Below are 15624 nucleotides of genomic sequence, written 5' to 3'. Positions count from 1 at the left end.
CTAGTGACAGCAACTCAGCTTGTTCCCCGTGTTATGACAGGATGAGGAATCCCGGTGCTGACACACAGGCGAGAGATGGAGGGCGAAGCTGCTGAGGAGAAGATAATGTTTCTCTAGCCTGCAATTTCTTTCAATTTCAGGGATCGCAGTTACCAGGACAGGAGTTAGTAACAGCCATGCCTGGAATGCTAAAGTGAGTTTGGTGCCACTGGTGGAAACGGTTTTGCATTTAGAGAGGGAAGCCTTGTGCATTGTGTAACCCAGGCTTCACATTCAGTGTGTGTGTGTGTGAATACACACCTGTGTATGAATGAGGGTAGGGCAGGAGAGAGAAAGACAGGTGTGAGCATGGTCGGAGAGGCGGGTAGAGGGGTGGAGCTGACAGCCCTGATTCAATTGTATGTGACCCTAGGAAAATGACCTCACCTCTCTGCACCCCAGTTTTCTCACGTTCATCATCGAGGTAATAATGCCTACTTTGCAAAGTTGTTGAGAAGTGTTTGAGTTTGTTCAGGCTGCTATAGCAAAATACTGTAGACCGGGTGGGCTAAACAGCAGGCATTTATTTCTCACCATTCTGGAGTCCGGGTAGTCCAAGATCAAGGCACTGACAGATTCAGTGTCTGGTGGAAGCTCACTTCCTGGCTCTCCCCATGTCCTCACATGGCAGAAGGGACAAGTAGCTCTCTGGCGCCTCTCTTATAAGGGTGCTCATCTCAGTCATCAGGGATCCACCCTCATGACCTAAGTACCTCCTAAAGGCCCCACCTTCAAATACCATCACATTGGGGGTTAAGTTTCAACGTATGAATTTGGAGGGAACACAAACGTTCAGTCTGTAGTGAGCAGGTTAGAAACAAATCCTCCAGAGCATCTAACACATGGTATGCACTCAATAAAGGGCAGTTACTGTCATTAATGTGGGGATCCCTCTGGGACGTTCAACCAGCACTGGTATTTTCAGTGACTCAACCTTCATGTTTCAGCATTTCATTTAGGGGGAAACCAAAACATCCCTAGCATATTTTTGCATAGTTTTTTAAGAACACAGAGTTAGACTGTTCAACGTCCAGCTTACTAGCTCTGTGAACTTAATTAACCTCTTTGTACCTCTGTTCTCTCCTTCAAAAAAAATAAAAATTAGAATAAGGGTTCTTACCTTTCAGGATTGTTGTGAGTATGAAATGAGATATGTGCAAAGCCCTTAGAATGACGTCTAGCACATTGTGAGCAATCGATAGTTATTAGCTTTACAAATGATCCTGCTGTTTTGATACTAGCTATCTAGGGAGGAAGGGGCAAGATGGGTAGGGGGGCAGCGATGAGTGAGGCAACGATCCAGGCCTCACAGGAGGGAGATTGCAGTCCCACAGCTGAATGCATTGTTCGCACCCCGCACCCCGTCATTTCCATTCAGCTAGGAGACATTCGTTCATTCACTGAATAAGCATTTATTAAGCCCCTTGTGTGCTTCAGCCACTGTGTCAGGGCTGGATGCATAGAAGTGAATAAGACAGACATGGTCCTTGTGCTACAGTGCCCTTGGTCCAGTGAAAGAGACCGCGAGTGACCAGGACCACAAGTCCAGTGTGAAAATGTTAGGATAGGGTGGTGTGCAAACTCAGGGAAGGGGCATTGAACCCGCAAATGAAGGGAGAGCCATTGACATAATTCTGGAAAAAAAAACCCACAAAACTGGAGTGTGGTAGGCAGAATAACGGCCCCCCAATATGTCCACATTTTAATCCGTGGAATAAATTATCTTACATGGAAAAGGGAGATTAAGGGTGCAGGTACAAATGAGGTTGCCCATAGTTGATCCTGAAACAAAGAGATTACCCTGGATTATCCAGGTGGGCCCAGTGTAATCCCAAGCGTCCTTAAAGTGGAAGAGGGAGGCAAGAGAGGAGCTCAGAGCCGTGTGATTCCAGAAGGATTTGACTTGTCTTGGCTAGCTTTGAAGACGGAGCCAAGGAACGTGGGCAGCCTCAGAAAGCTGAAAAAGGCAAGGAGATGGATTCTCATCTAGAGCCGCCAGGCGGTGTGCAACCCGGCTGACACCTTGGCTTTAGCCCAGAAACCCATGTCAGACATCTGGCTTACAGAGCTCTCAGATAAGAAGTTTATGTCATTCTCAGGCATTAAGGTTGCAGTGATTTGTTATGGCAGCAACAGCACACCATACACGGAGCCAGTGATATCGTTGAGTTAGGACTGTCCTTCTAGAAAATCACTCTGGCCGCAGGACGGTGAACAGGTCGGAGGGGCAAGGCCGGATGCAGAGAGCGCAGTTAACAGGCTGTTGCCACAGGCCCTGGGAGAGGGGATGGTGGCTTAAACCAGAAGAGACAGCTGTTATGTGCTGTGTCTGTACCAGATCCTGGAATCCGAGGGGAATCAGCCGAATAGATCCCTACAGCCGAGACCTACAGGGCCTGGGATGGAGACAGACATGCAGAGAACAGCCATCCCTGGCAGCACTACCCGACTTATCCCATGACTTTTCTTCTACTCCCCGCCACATGCAGTAATGATGGAGACCAGCAGGTTCTACGTCCTGAGTCTCGCTCAAACCTGTGCCTCTCACCTATGTTCTGCCATCCAGCTACTCCATGATGTCTTGGCTGGGTCGCTGCAAAACCTCATACCTGGTCTCCCTCACCCCAGCCTTGTTCCTGTCCCAGCCCATCCTCCACCCTGCATCCAGGCCTTCTTTCTAAAGCTCCAATCAGATGGCATCACTGTCTTGCTTAAAACCTATCATGGGTCTCCTTGCCCTCAGAATAAAGCGCACATTCCTCAGCATCATTTAGCAGATGCGCGCGCGCGCACACACACACACACACACACACACACACACACACCCCTTTGGACTTGGCACATGCTATTACTTCTGCCTGGACCTCACCCCCACCTCCCTTCCTCACTCTCTCCCTGGATGACCCCTCCCAATCGGGCAAGACTCACCTCCTCCAGCGAGCCCTCCTGACCTCCCCAGTCTGTGTTAAGTGCCCCTCCCTGGGTCTCTGAACCTCCTCTATGAATCTTAAACTACCACATTAACCTATAACCGTGTCTTTAAATAGTTAAGGGTTCAAACGTTTTTTTCACTGCAACTCAGTTATGCAAAACACTATAGTCTTCTTAATTTTCTACAGCCGATATAATATTTCCCTCAAGTTTTCATTCCACTGATAGCAAAAAAAGTAGTTCAACTTGCCAGTTAAGGATACAGAACATACTCTTCAGGGTAACTGTTTAGTCTGTTCAAAGGTGAACTCCTCGACAGCCAACCCTGTCTTTCCCTTACCAGGCAGTCTCCCCGACCTCTGCTTGGCCTCAGGGTGCAGATGGGGGCTGGGAAGAATGTGGTCTACTGGATCCTTGCTGGCGTTCACTGTGTGATTTCCTGTGTGAGCTTGGCTCTCAGCCCTTGCACTGGCTTCCATTGTGATATGGATGGTCTTGGGCATTTCTTTTAAGAGGGGCTACATATTGGAATCCACTCCCAAGTCCACAGTCACAAAGTCCCCACCCTCTGTGGGACCCTTGTTCTAATCTCAGGCCTCCTTCCCCATCCCCGCTTCCTTGGGAACAGGAAGCTTCTGCCAAGAAGTCTTGTCATCTTTATTCTCTCTACCCTGCAGGTGCAGGACGTGGGGGGCCGACTTCTGCTGGCCTCTTGCTCACCTACTGATACCCTCTCATGGGACCTTCTGTTGGCTTTTCAGAGAAAGGGGCTCACAACCCCCCCCCAGATTATACCCTGATCTAGGGAAGCAAAGCCCGTCGTTCCTGCTCGCCCCCATCCCCCTTGGATTTTCCCCAAATCCTTGTTGGTATTTAAACATTTGTTGGTACCTCCCTCAAGGCTGGGGTGAGTAAGGACGGGATGTTGACTTCCAAGAAGCCCAGAAAGAGGGTTGGTGACTCTCAAGCCTGAACTCTTGGCCTCTTGGTCTTCTGGGCAATTCCTCCCAGAACTAGTGGCAGAAAAAAAGGGTTTTCACCTTCCTTTTTCTGTCCTGTGGGAACTCCCCTGAGGTCATAGCCTGTACCAACTGTACATTAAAATAAGATATTATGATCTGGGTTGGCCAGGCCTGCCTTTGATGTATAAGGGACCTTCACTCCCAGCACAGGTTGGCTTTCAAAACTATTGTCTAGCTCAAGTCACTACAAAGCCAGCTTTGAGATCTAGCCCAAAGCTGAGTGACGGCTCCCTTTCTCTTCTAGAAGGTATGTGCTCTTCTATCTAAGGACAAATGCCTTTGATTTAGACCAATATGACTCATAGGGAATGAAAAAGGCTTCATTTTAACATTTTCAGCACCATCATCCACCTTGCACACATTTTCACACAATTTATAACATGTGTCTTACGCTAGGCTGTGAGCACCTTGAGAATGAGGAATGTCTATCTTATTGTTTTCCCAATGCCTGGGACACAGTAGTGAAAATTTGTTGAATGAATGAAATGAAAGGTTCAATGAAAGAATGACTAAATTCAGGGTGCTTGAACAAAAAACTTGCATGAAGACTCCTAATTAAGAAGCAAATCACATGAGAGCAGAGTTAGAAACAGAGTTTCTAACTGTACCCAAGAAGGGCAGGGCTTGGGGCGGGCGTGGTTGCTCACCACGAGACCCCATGACTCCAGCACCTACGGCATGGCTACAAAATCTAGCCCAGTGCGTCTCAGTCTGGGCTTCAGAGAAACAAAGATTTTGTACCAGCCGCCCACCCCTCCCGGTTCCAGAGGTAGGGAGTGGCTTTCCAAAACCACCCAGAAAGGCACTGACAGAGTCGAGATGAGAGCAGGGACCCAACTCCTTGATCACAGAGGAAACCACATCCCAGTCAAAGTTGCCTCTCACGTGGCAGAAAGGCTTAGTTTAGCTGGAGGCGAAGGATGGGTCATGGTTCAAACCAGGGGAGGTGTCCTCATTAGTATTGGGCTTTTTTCTTGGCACTGTTTCAGGAGGCTGCAGGCAGCCTAGGGAGAGCCAGGGAGAGCGGCCCCGTCCCTGCAGACTCAACAGCGCGCAGGCCAAGACTCCTATAGTCTTCCCTTGACTAAGGAAAGGCTGCAGACAGTGCTGACTGGCTCTGGGATGATTTACTTCTCTGAAATACCTCCATTTAAATGCTGATTTCCCCAGAACTGAGGGGTGATCGGCTCTTGCATGCTGGTGGCGGTGTATTAGTGTATCCAAAACACTCACACGTATTCTTGAATGGGGACAGGCGGGAGGGAGAACCTTGGGAAGGGTCGGGGGAGCCAGGATGGCCAAGGAGCCCAGCTTCCCTCGCTTGTTGACAAGTTCCTGCCAACACGGCTGATGACAGGGAAGCTACGCAAGGGACTTGCTCTGGGGAAAGGCTCCCTATAGGTTTGTGTCGCTTGGAGGTCATATGCAGGGGGCATGGGAGGTGAAGAAGCCTGCCCCTACTCTGTACACAAATGAACAGATTCCTGGGGGGCTTGTGCTGTAGGAGGCCCCGGGCTGGGCTCTCTGAGGCTCTCAAAGGAATCCAGGGTCTGGTATGAGGTTTAGGAAAAGGAACTAGCACTAAAGAGAACTAGGGGGCAGTTCCCTGGTGGTCCAGCGGTTGCGACTCCGCACTTCACTGCTGAGGGCCCGTGTTCAGTCCCTGGTCGGGGAACTAAGGTCCTGCACGCCGTGTGGTGTGGCCAGAAAAAAAAAAAGCTAACTCTATGTGGAGCCTCTTCCTCAACCCTTGAAGTTCAACTCATTACCCCCATTTTACAGATGACATTAGGAAGGCTGAGTAAAGTGTAAGTGACCTCTCCAAGGTCACACAGCCAGAGTCTGGATCCATGTCTGTATGATGTCTGAGCCCATGCCCTTTCCACCACCAGATCCCAAGGTAACTGCTGGAATTTACGCACAAACAAGAGGCATGAGAGAGAAGTGACAAGAAAGATTTATTCCAAGTGGGGAAAACTGACATGGTTTCTTGGAAGGGGTGGTTTTTCGACTGGTCCTCCTGTTTCCTCCTAGCCTTCCTCACCCCCCACCCTATCCCCTGCACCTCCCCGATGTGAATGCACACGTGTGTTCACGTGCTCACCAAGAGTGGGAGTTCTGGCCAGCCTCTGCTGAGTGAGATCACTTTTTCCCATCTGGTACCCGCTAGCTCTGTGGCCCTGGCCCCTATCTGAGCTCCATGGGAGCCAGGGTGTCTGCATGTTAGGAAGTTAGAGGAAGAAAAAGTAGGGTTTTGAAGCTTCTTATGGAAAGGCTGGCATTTTCGACTAAAATCCCCAATATCCCTTGGAAACTAAAGCATTTGGGTACCCTGTAACAAAACATCAGAAAGGACTCCACACAGGTCATACACACATTACTTTTGTCTCTGGGTTTCCTTCCTCTGCTTCCACAACAAACGTTCATTGAGCACCTACTTTGTATGCAGTTGACACTGGGCTCGGCCCTGGGGAAGGCGGCGGCAAATGGGACAGGCATCGTCTTGGCCCCCGTGGAGCTCACAGTCTAGTGGGAGAGTAGATATCCATCAAGGTCCCGAAGAGCACATCTGGGTTAGGAACTATGAAGCTCTTCCTAGAAGAAAAGAGCAAGATGCTATGAGAGGGTGTAACAGGAGAACTGACCTTGGGAAGGTTTCTGAAGGGCAGAGGAATAATGTGTGGTCTGAGTGACAAGTAGGAGTTGGCCTGCTGCAGGGGGCTGGGGGCCAAGAGCTTTCCAGAGAGGGCAAATCCTTTGTAGGAAGTGAGTATGCCCCATCAGAGGGACTTAGGGCCAATCAGTGCAGCTGGACCGCGGGCAGGGGCACTGGTTCATGAAACAAGGCAGAAGGAGTAGGCAGGGGCTAGATGGTGGAGGCCTTGAGACCTTCACACAGTGCCTGCGTTCTCCACCAGGCACCTCCTCTGAATTCCCACTGCCGTACCCCTAACGTGCATGGGAGACCCCAAAACACATTTGTGGGATGAAAGAGACCTCCCACTCCCAGAGTTCTCCTGAGTCCCCGGAACCCAGGATCTGCTACTTTAAAAATCTTATGAATTGTTTCCATATAATGTCAATTGAGATTGAACTGTTTTCATGGATATTTGCAGGGGGAGATGTTTGTCCAAAGAAACAGTAGCCCTGTCGCCGTTAGAGACACAACTTATGCAGACCCGCACACACACAGATATGCACGTACAGTGACATCCCTGGGCTCAGAAGCACACCCCTCCCTGGCCTGGTCTCAGGTTATCCCGGTGATCAGGAGCACGGGCTCTGGATTGATCCAGTGAATGTGTGCTTACTGAGTACCAGGTTCTCAGCTAGGAGCCCCATTACCACTTCCTAACTGTGGACCTCAGTTGGACAAGTTCCTTAACCTCTCTGAGGATCCATGTCTTCATCTGTAAAATGGGAATAATAATAGTAGTTATAGAATTCTCACATGGTGAAAATGACATACACATTCACATGTATCTTGACACACTACCTAGGACATAGCTGATGATCGACAAATAGGATCAATAAACAAATATTACTTACTCTTCTTCCTATCTGCCTCTTATTAGGATTTGTTAGTTGCCTGGTAGTTTATACCACACACACACCCACGTACACACGAGCTCTGAGAATCTGGATTTGTTTTCGAGCCAACTGAGTTTCAGCCAGCACCCTGCCATCCCCCCCATCACCTCCCCCAGGTGGGTGGATTCTGAAGTTGCTGTCTGGGTTCTGCCTGAGGTTCTTGGCCCAGTGGCACCTTCCCAGCTCTGCTCTTCCCATCCTGTTTTGCCTCCCGGGAGAGCTGACTAATGCAAAGGCCCTGGGCGCCCTCTGCTGGCAGAGGCCATGCAGGACTTGTGGCCGTCGCCCAGGCAGCCGCGAAGGGGCCCAGTCCTGAGGGGCCACCATTGGTCCTTGGTCTTTGCTGCAGCTGTCTTGTCATTCCCTGCTCCACCCCTGCCTCCCTCTCTCCCCGCTCTCCGCACTGGCCTTTGAACTCCCACCCTTCCATGGTCTCCCACCTTCTCACGCTCTTCCTTGAGACCCTCCCTGTGTCCTGCGAAAACCTTCCTCCGAGAAGGGGAGTGTGCGCTGGCCCCCTGCCCTCCTGAGGTCGGCCACTGTGCTGCCACTCCCTGAGGTCAGATTGAGGTCAGATTTGCCCAGAGTCAAGCCCAGCTTAAATAGAAGGCAGAAGGATTAGAGGAGAGGAACGTGGGGCTGGCAAGGGTGTCCCTGTCCCCCTCCTCTGCGATTATAAACGCATAGCCAGAGATGTGAAGTCGTGACCCTGGGTGGTAAAGTGAAAAGTGAGGAGCTTGCCTTCAGATCCCTCTTCCCAAATGCACTTGGTGTGTAAGTCCAGGGAGGTCAGTTCACGTCTCAGAGCCTCCATTTCCCCATCAGTCAAGAGGGGGTGTAATCGCACTCATCTCACAACGTTGGAGTGAGGGTCGTGAAGTCACCTGGAGAGCAGAGCCCCTCGTATGCGGTCAAACTACAATGAGTAACAGACCCCTTCTTTAGGCTGCAGCCTGTCTGGGCTCAGTGCACCCCGGGGTGCTACGGCTCTTCCAGCTTTGACAGCCTGTGACTGTCACAGGCAGCGTCTTCAGTGCCCCGCACCTGTGCAGTGATGTGGAGTGTGGGCTTTGGGGCCAGACCACCTGAGATCTCCCGCTTCCCGGCTGTGCGGTTTTAAGTAGTTACATAACTGCTTTGTGCTTGTGCTTTTCCACCTCCCAGCTAGGGGTCTTAAGGGCACCTAATTCATATGGTTGGGCGAGAACTAATGTAAAGTACTTGGACATCGCCTGGTGCATAGGAGGTACTCAACAGTTTTTGCCATCATTGTTATTGTGATTTCACTAAGACTGGCTGAAGAGCGCTTAGGATCCCCGTTTTACAGATGAGAAAACTGAGGTTTGAGTGGTTTGCTCCAGGTTTCACAGCTAGGATGCAGTGTGGGCAGATCAGGAACTCAATCTTCAGAGCCATCTCAGTCTTGCCCTCTCCTATTCATAAAACAAGTGCTTGGGTCTCGTGGGGAAGGGACCTTTAGCCAAAAGCCTCCAGCCCATCCAGATCCCTGAGAGCTGGCCCTACTGACTGTTCTGTATGGCTCATCCATTGTCTCCCCCACCCAGCTGGGAAGATCTAAAGGACAAAGGGAGAAGCCAGTCTGTCTCTGGATCCTGAGTACCTAGCTCAGGGCTCCACCCCGAGTGTGTGCTCAGTGCATGTTAGTCGAATGACTAGGGCAGGAGGACAGTCTCCACCTCATTGTATGTCTAAGGGAAGGTCTGTATCACAAGAGGCCACCTCATGAGGGGGACAGGAAGAAACTTAGTTCCTTAGGCCCTGGTGGGAGTTACATGCTACCTGGGGGCACCTCCATGACCCCTGGCAGGTTCCCTTTTTCTATTCACGTGGCTGACCCACACGTCCAAGTCTGCAGACAAATCAAAGGCTAGCCACAAACACAGGTGGAACCCACGACAACAGGCACACGTGTAGACATAAGCAGGTACGGCTCTGCAGACAAACACGGGCACAGCCATGCTGCACACAACAGCGTGCTTAACTGTACAAGTGTGGGCCTAGAAACTCAACGTCGTGTGCACGCATGCCCAGCAGACAGTCCAAGGCCCAGCCGCTTACCTCACCAGATGTGCAGTCAGAGAGACCAGGTTCCAATCCCAAATTTACCACCTCTTAACTCTGAACCTCATTTTTCCTTTCGTGTAAAATGAAGATAATGATAACTATCTTGTGGGTCACTGTGAAGACTAAATGATTAAATAGATGCAAAGTGCTTAGCGAGATCCTAGCAAATGAAGGATTCAATCAGGAATTGTCAAAGATGACACTGATGATGATGACGAAGATGCTGGTGATGTTGAAGATGGAGGCAATGGGTCCTCCCCTGGATGCTGACCTGCTCAGGGGTCAGACACCGAGAAGGTGTTCACTAAATGAATGACTAGAGGGTGAGCTTTGAAGGTGCCTGGGGTGGAGTGCATGGGGACGTGCAGTACAGAAAGGAAGGTGACCCAGGTCACAATGCTTGCTTGGCTGCCTTTGAACTGCCCGAGATCCAGGCTTCAAAGGCATTGCTTTGGCATCACAGATTTTTGTTTGCCTCTTTCTGATTTTCATTTCAAGGTTGCCCATTCCAGGTGGCAAAATGAAGCGATAAACCTCCCCTTCCCTTTGTTCTTCAATTCCCCCTCCTCCTCTCCAGATTGTAGTTAGTGTCTCTAACTCTGAGGATTTCTGAATAAGAAGGGACCTCAAAAGTCAGATCTGGATACAGAAATGCCCTGGATACCATCCATGCCAAGTGGCTATCAAGTTCCCTACTTGCATACTCCCAGCTACAGCAAGCTCACCACCTCGCAGTGGCAGGCTGTTCCATTCTTAGGCAGGTCTGTTGTCTGGAAGATTGAAGCCTGCCTCCCTGCAATGCACTATCACCTCATCCCCCACACCTTAAGACTACCTTTGTTCAGGGTTCAGTGCCCCGAGGGCACCCCGAGGCTTGTCTTCTGTTTCCTGGAGTGGCCCTGCAGAGAAGCGACAGAGGTACCTGAAGCATTTAGGGCAAGAAAGAGCACTAGCCTAGGAGTGGGGAGATCTGGTTTTGAGTCTAACACGTTGGTTGTCTGTGAGAAATTTGCTCCCCTTCTCCCGGCCTCAGTTTCCCCATCTCTAAAAGGAGGAGTTTGATCCAAAGGATCTCTTAGGATCCTTCCACTTTAGCACTCCAACACCCATTCTTTCAAGCCTTCCTTTCTCCAGCTCAGTCTCACCCGCTCTTTCTTCAAGCACTCCACACTCTCCTCAGTTCCCTTGCATCCTGGCTCACCGTTGTCACCGCTTATGTAAAGGGACATTTAGCAGCCAAAGAGACAGTTTATAGAATATCAGACTGTGTCTTAGGCAGTTGGCAGCTTTCTCCCATTAAGTGTTTAAAACTACCCTGAGATCTGACTTTCATAGAAAAGGAAACTGAGGTTCTGAGTGGACCAGGAACTTGCTCAAGATCACGCAGCTAGTAAGTGGTGGGCCAGGACTGAAGCCCCAGCCTGCCGGATTCTGGAACCCGTCCTTAGCACCATGGCCTCGGGGCTGGGACTCAGGGAGCCAGAGGCATCCCACCAAGGCCGTCCACAGGCTCACGAGTCAGTCTCTTCTGTGACTACGAGCTCCCTGCCCTCCTTCCCAGCAGCACCTGCAGCCTCCGCTTCCTCCATCTGGCAGCCTCTCTGCTCCTCTCCACAGGGAAAACAACTTCATCAAGGACTTTCCTCAGCTGGCCGACGGGCTGTCAGTGATCCCGCTGCCGGTGGAGGAGCAGTGCCGGGGGGTCCTCTCCGAGCCCCTCCCAGACCTCCAGCTGCTCACCGGTAAGACACACATGCTGGACCCCTCCCCAGCCTCCCTGACCACACACCTGCTCTCCAGTCCATCTCAGCTCTCAGCACATCCAGGATGGGCCCTGCCAAGCCTCTGTGTTTGTGAGGGATGGGATGGGAAAGGGACCTACCTACCATTTCTTGGACTCATGGACTGTGCAGAGCTAGGGGCTTCCCTGAGACTCCAAGCTCTGAGCCGAGGCCAGATTTACTCTCTTAGCAAACTTCAAGTACACAGTGCAGTATTATTAACTACAGTCACCGGGCTGCACGCTAGACCCCAAAACCGCACTCATCTGGTGTAACTGAACCTCTGTACCCTTTACCCAACATCTCCTCATTTTTCCTGCCTCCAGCCATCCTACTCTCTGCTTTTATGAGTCCAACGTTTTTCAATTCCACATAAAAGTGAGATCATGCAGTTCATTTTTAAGTCATTTTAAAATAAAATAAGTGGACCTCCCCCATCCCCACCCCAACCAGGAGCCTCTCTCAGTTGACAGCATCTCAGTTACACAAGCTGTTTTTGAATGTGGGCACTGGGCCATCCTGGGGGGTTGGGTATCATTCCTCTCGTGTTATAAGTGAGGAATCTAGACTCAGAGAGGTGAAGGGACTGATCAAGGTCACACAGTAAATCCGTCAGGACTGGAACCGGGTGCCATGGCTCCAGGTCTTCTGCCCTTTTCACTCCACTCTGCAGTCCGTCCCCCAACCCCCAAGCTCTGTCTCTCCCCTACTGAGAAGCCCTCTTTTGCAGGCTCTCCTGAGGCTTGTATTTTCTGTCCCACTGTGGGATGCCCATCTGTTCCACCTGATCTTCTCCCAGTTCCTCTCTTGCCCTTTTGGGGGACTTTCCCAAGATGTTAGGACCCTGGCTCTGCTTTTGTGTTACAGTACATTGTGGTTCTACATTAGTGGTACAAACCCTTAGGATTATTAGTTTTGATTTGGGGATCCTTGGAGGTGTCCTCATAAAGGAACTGTTATATTTTAAGGATTATTATTTTTTGTTTTTTTTTTACTTACCAGAAAAAATACCCTCCCCCCCAATCCCGGGGCTTCATTTTACCCCTAATCCTTTGGTGGGGATCTAGGATAGAGTCAGGTAAGATGGGGGTCAGAGATTGAGTAGGACCGGGGATGGGTTTTTGGTCAGGAATAGTATGCAAGGAAGTGAGTGAGTCAGTAAATAGGTATTTATTGAGAGCCTACTATATGTCAGGCTCTATTCTGTCTCTGCAGGAGTGGGAATAATATAGACCATGTCCTTGACCTCAAGGAGCTGACATTTCACTGAAGGGGCTTATATTTCAAGCTGGAATCCAGGAGGGACCAGGGGTGGGGAAAGTGAGGGATGGAGTGATGATCACTTATGGGGGTGGCCCAGGGATGGGGTGAGGGGCAGGGAAGATGGTTTGGTAAATTTCTCGATAATCAAAAGAGGCAGCAGCGTTGTTTTGCTTTGTTTTGTTTCCTTTTGGACACCATTCCACCAAGTGCCTAAGCTGCATCAGCAGCCTGCATCAGAATATCTGCCTCCCTCTATTGGGGACGGCCCCTCCAAGCCTGCTCAGAATTAGGGCAAGCAGTCATAGACGGGGCAGAGGCTGCCTGGGTGCTGGTGTCTAGTCTTCCTGTACAGACTGTTTTCTTTGCCCTGACTCAAAACACGGCCCTCTCCTCCTTTCCCACCCTCTCTCCTTCTCTCCCCGGTGTCTGCAGAGGAAGGAAAGAACAGGCAGAGCAGATAAACAGAGAGGACGTATTTGTAACAAAACAACCTCCCTCCAGTGGACATATCTTTGGGGATCATGAATATTTTACTTTAAAATGAAAAGAAAGCCTCTAAGAAATTATATTATTCCTGGGGCTAAGGGGGGAAAAAAAAGTTGATAGTAATGGACAACTTTAATACTGCAGTAATGTCCAGGAAGAAATCATTTGTTCCAGTGAGATTCTCATTTGCATCTTGGTATCAAATGTCTCTTTAAGTGCCTCCTCACCAGGGGACAAGAGAAAAGGACAGAAAATGTGCCTGCCATTTGCAGAGGATACACAACAGTAACAGTAACTGCTGATGTGACTAGCATTTCTTTTTCACGTATTTTTTCCTGATTATAAAAAAGAGAGTCTGCAGTGCTTAGAGCACAAAATTTAGAAAATGGAGATGAATAGAAATCAGAAAACAAGGATCTTTCACACATCCGCCACACTAAGTTAACCACTTGGTAACATTTTGTTGTGTTTTTTTTTTCTTTGTTTATGTTTTGTCTACACTTGTGTTTCACACGATGCATTCTATGAAACATGAGTTCCAGTGAAACCTAAAAACGGGGCTCCTTGGTCAAAAATGTTTGCAAAATGTTATGCACTATCTTCACGTACCTTTAAAATGCATATTAATTTATTCAAGGTGCTGAGAAATTATACAGCTTTTTTTGTTTTAATCTTTTTTAACTTTGTTTAGCCAGCGTTTCTTGGTCTTGTTTGAAATGGTAACCTTTTATGTGTACGCACAGGTATTTTATGAGCTTCCAAAGGACATCTTATGTTTCCATGTTAGGAAACAGACAGTCTGTAGAGGGTGAACAAACATAAATCGTCAGATAGCAAATGTGTTAGGCTTTGCACATGGTCTCTGTCACAACTGCTCAACTCTGCTGTCATCGTGCAAAAGTAGTCTTAGGCCGTATGTGATGAATGGGCTGTGGTTCTCTGGCCCCCAGTCCACACGTAGGACATTTCAAGATTACCAGAGGACTTCCACTGCTATTAATTTATTTGAGTCTCACAATACGCTTGTGAAATAAGATCAGCCCAGGTAGCCATGGTATCAGCTGGGGAAACTGAGGCACCGTGCTATCTAGCACCCCATGGCAAATCGCCACCAGAGTTAGTGGAACCGTAAACCCATTCTTGCTTGTAGGGTAAAGGGGGCCATGTGAGCTGTATAGCAGAGAGAAAAGGCGAGGTTGGGGCTGAGGTCAGAGGCCAGGAAGGAAGAGGCCTGGAGGTGGAGTCCAGATAAAACCGCCAACCCCAGAGAGAGCCCTCACCCTAGGGCCGAGCCTCTGTCCACTTAGAAGAGGTGGCTGTCGCCCAGAGCCCAGGGCCGCAGGGTGGGCTTGTAGGGTGAGGCCTCTACGTGCTGGGCTCACATGAGCTTCTTCTTCCCTCCCCAGGAGACGTCAGGTATGATGAGGCCATGGGTTACCCCATGGTGCAGCAGTGGCGGGTCCGCAGCAACCTGTACCGCGTGAAGCTCAGCACCATCACCCTCTCGGCAGGTGAGGACTGCCGCCCGCAGCCAGGGGGCGTGGCGTGGTTCAGCTCAGGTCCGCCAAGGATGCTGGCCCTGGAGATGCTGAGGGAATGAGGCCACGCCCCACCCCCCCTCCACCACCCCCCCTCCATCAACAATCTCACAGGGAGGGCAGATGGACAAGCAGGCAGGACGGTGGTGTCCACACACTGCAGCAGGTCAATGCAGTAAGGGGGCCGCTGTCCATTCTGGGGAGTCAGAGAGGCTCCTGGAGGAAGGGGTGTCTGAGCAGGGTGTGGGGGATGAATAGGAGAGAGGGGCAAATGATAACCTAGGTCACACTTACATTCTCGAAGCACTTCAGGTGTGTGAATTGTATGAGTTCTTTCAGGAACCGATTCCTCTGGTTTCTCCTGGCTGATTTCTTTTCCTGCCCATTTCCTACTCAGCAGTAATGCAGTCCCTGCTCCCCTCCCCCCACCAACACACACACACACACACGCACGCACGCACGCACACACTGCTCACACTTTGTCCACATGAACCCTGTGCTTCAGCTGATGGGGACAGTTTGTTGTTCTCAAAATGGGACACTTTCTTTCTTGTCTCTGTGACTTTGCGCACGCTGTTTCCTCCGCCTGGATCTCCTCGCACATCCTACGATACTCGGAGATGCCTCCCCCATTATCTCTACCCTTTGGAATAATTCAAGGAACTCCCTGTGCTCAACTGCCTATATTAAGCACTAACAAGTGCTTGATTCACATCAGAATCCTGTCTGTCTCCCCCACTAACCTGAGAACTGTGGGTAGGGCTTGGGTTTTATTTATTCCTGTACCTTACATTCCTGCACGTTACTGGTGCTCCGTTTTGATGAAGGAATAAAAGATAAACGAAAACTGAAAAGTAAGGAAATGAAAACTGAAAAGATGGGGCCTGG

General features: G+C 50.0%; 1 protein-coding gene across 6 annotated transcripts in view; it reads left to right on the top strand.

Annotated features, from left to right (window-relative positions):
• ASTN2 (astrotactin 2) overlaps nucleotides 1-15624 on the top strand; it is a 917697-nt gene that overhangs the window by 660251 nt on the left and 241822 nt on the right. For all 6 annotated transcript variants that reach the window (XM_049711017.1, XM_049711016.1, XM_049711015.1 and 3 more), the window contains 2 exons: nucleotides 11286-11410; nucleotides 14605-14709. In XM_049711017.1, the coding sequence (XP_049566974.1) occupies nucleotides 11286-11410; nucleotides 14605-14709 (230 nt within the window). The remainder of the gene's footprint in view (nucleotides 1-11285; nucleotides 11411-14604; nucleotides 14710-15624) is intronic.

Source organism: Orcinus orca, chromosome 6 (genome assembly GCF_937001465.1).
Source record: "Orcinus orca chromosome 6, mOrcOrc1.1, whole genome shotgun sequence".
Lineage (NCBI taxonomy): Eukaryota > Metazoa > Chordata > Mammalia > Artiodactyla > Delphinidae > Orcinus > Orcinus orca.
This window is presented reverse-complemented; position numbering and strand designations above follow the sequence as displayed.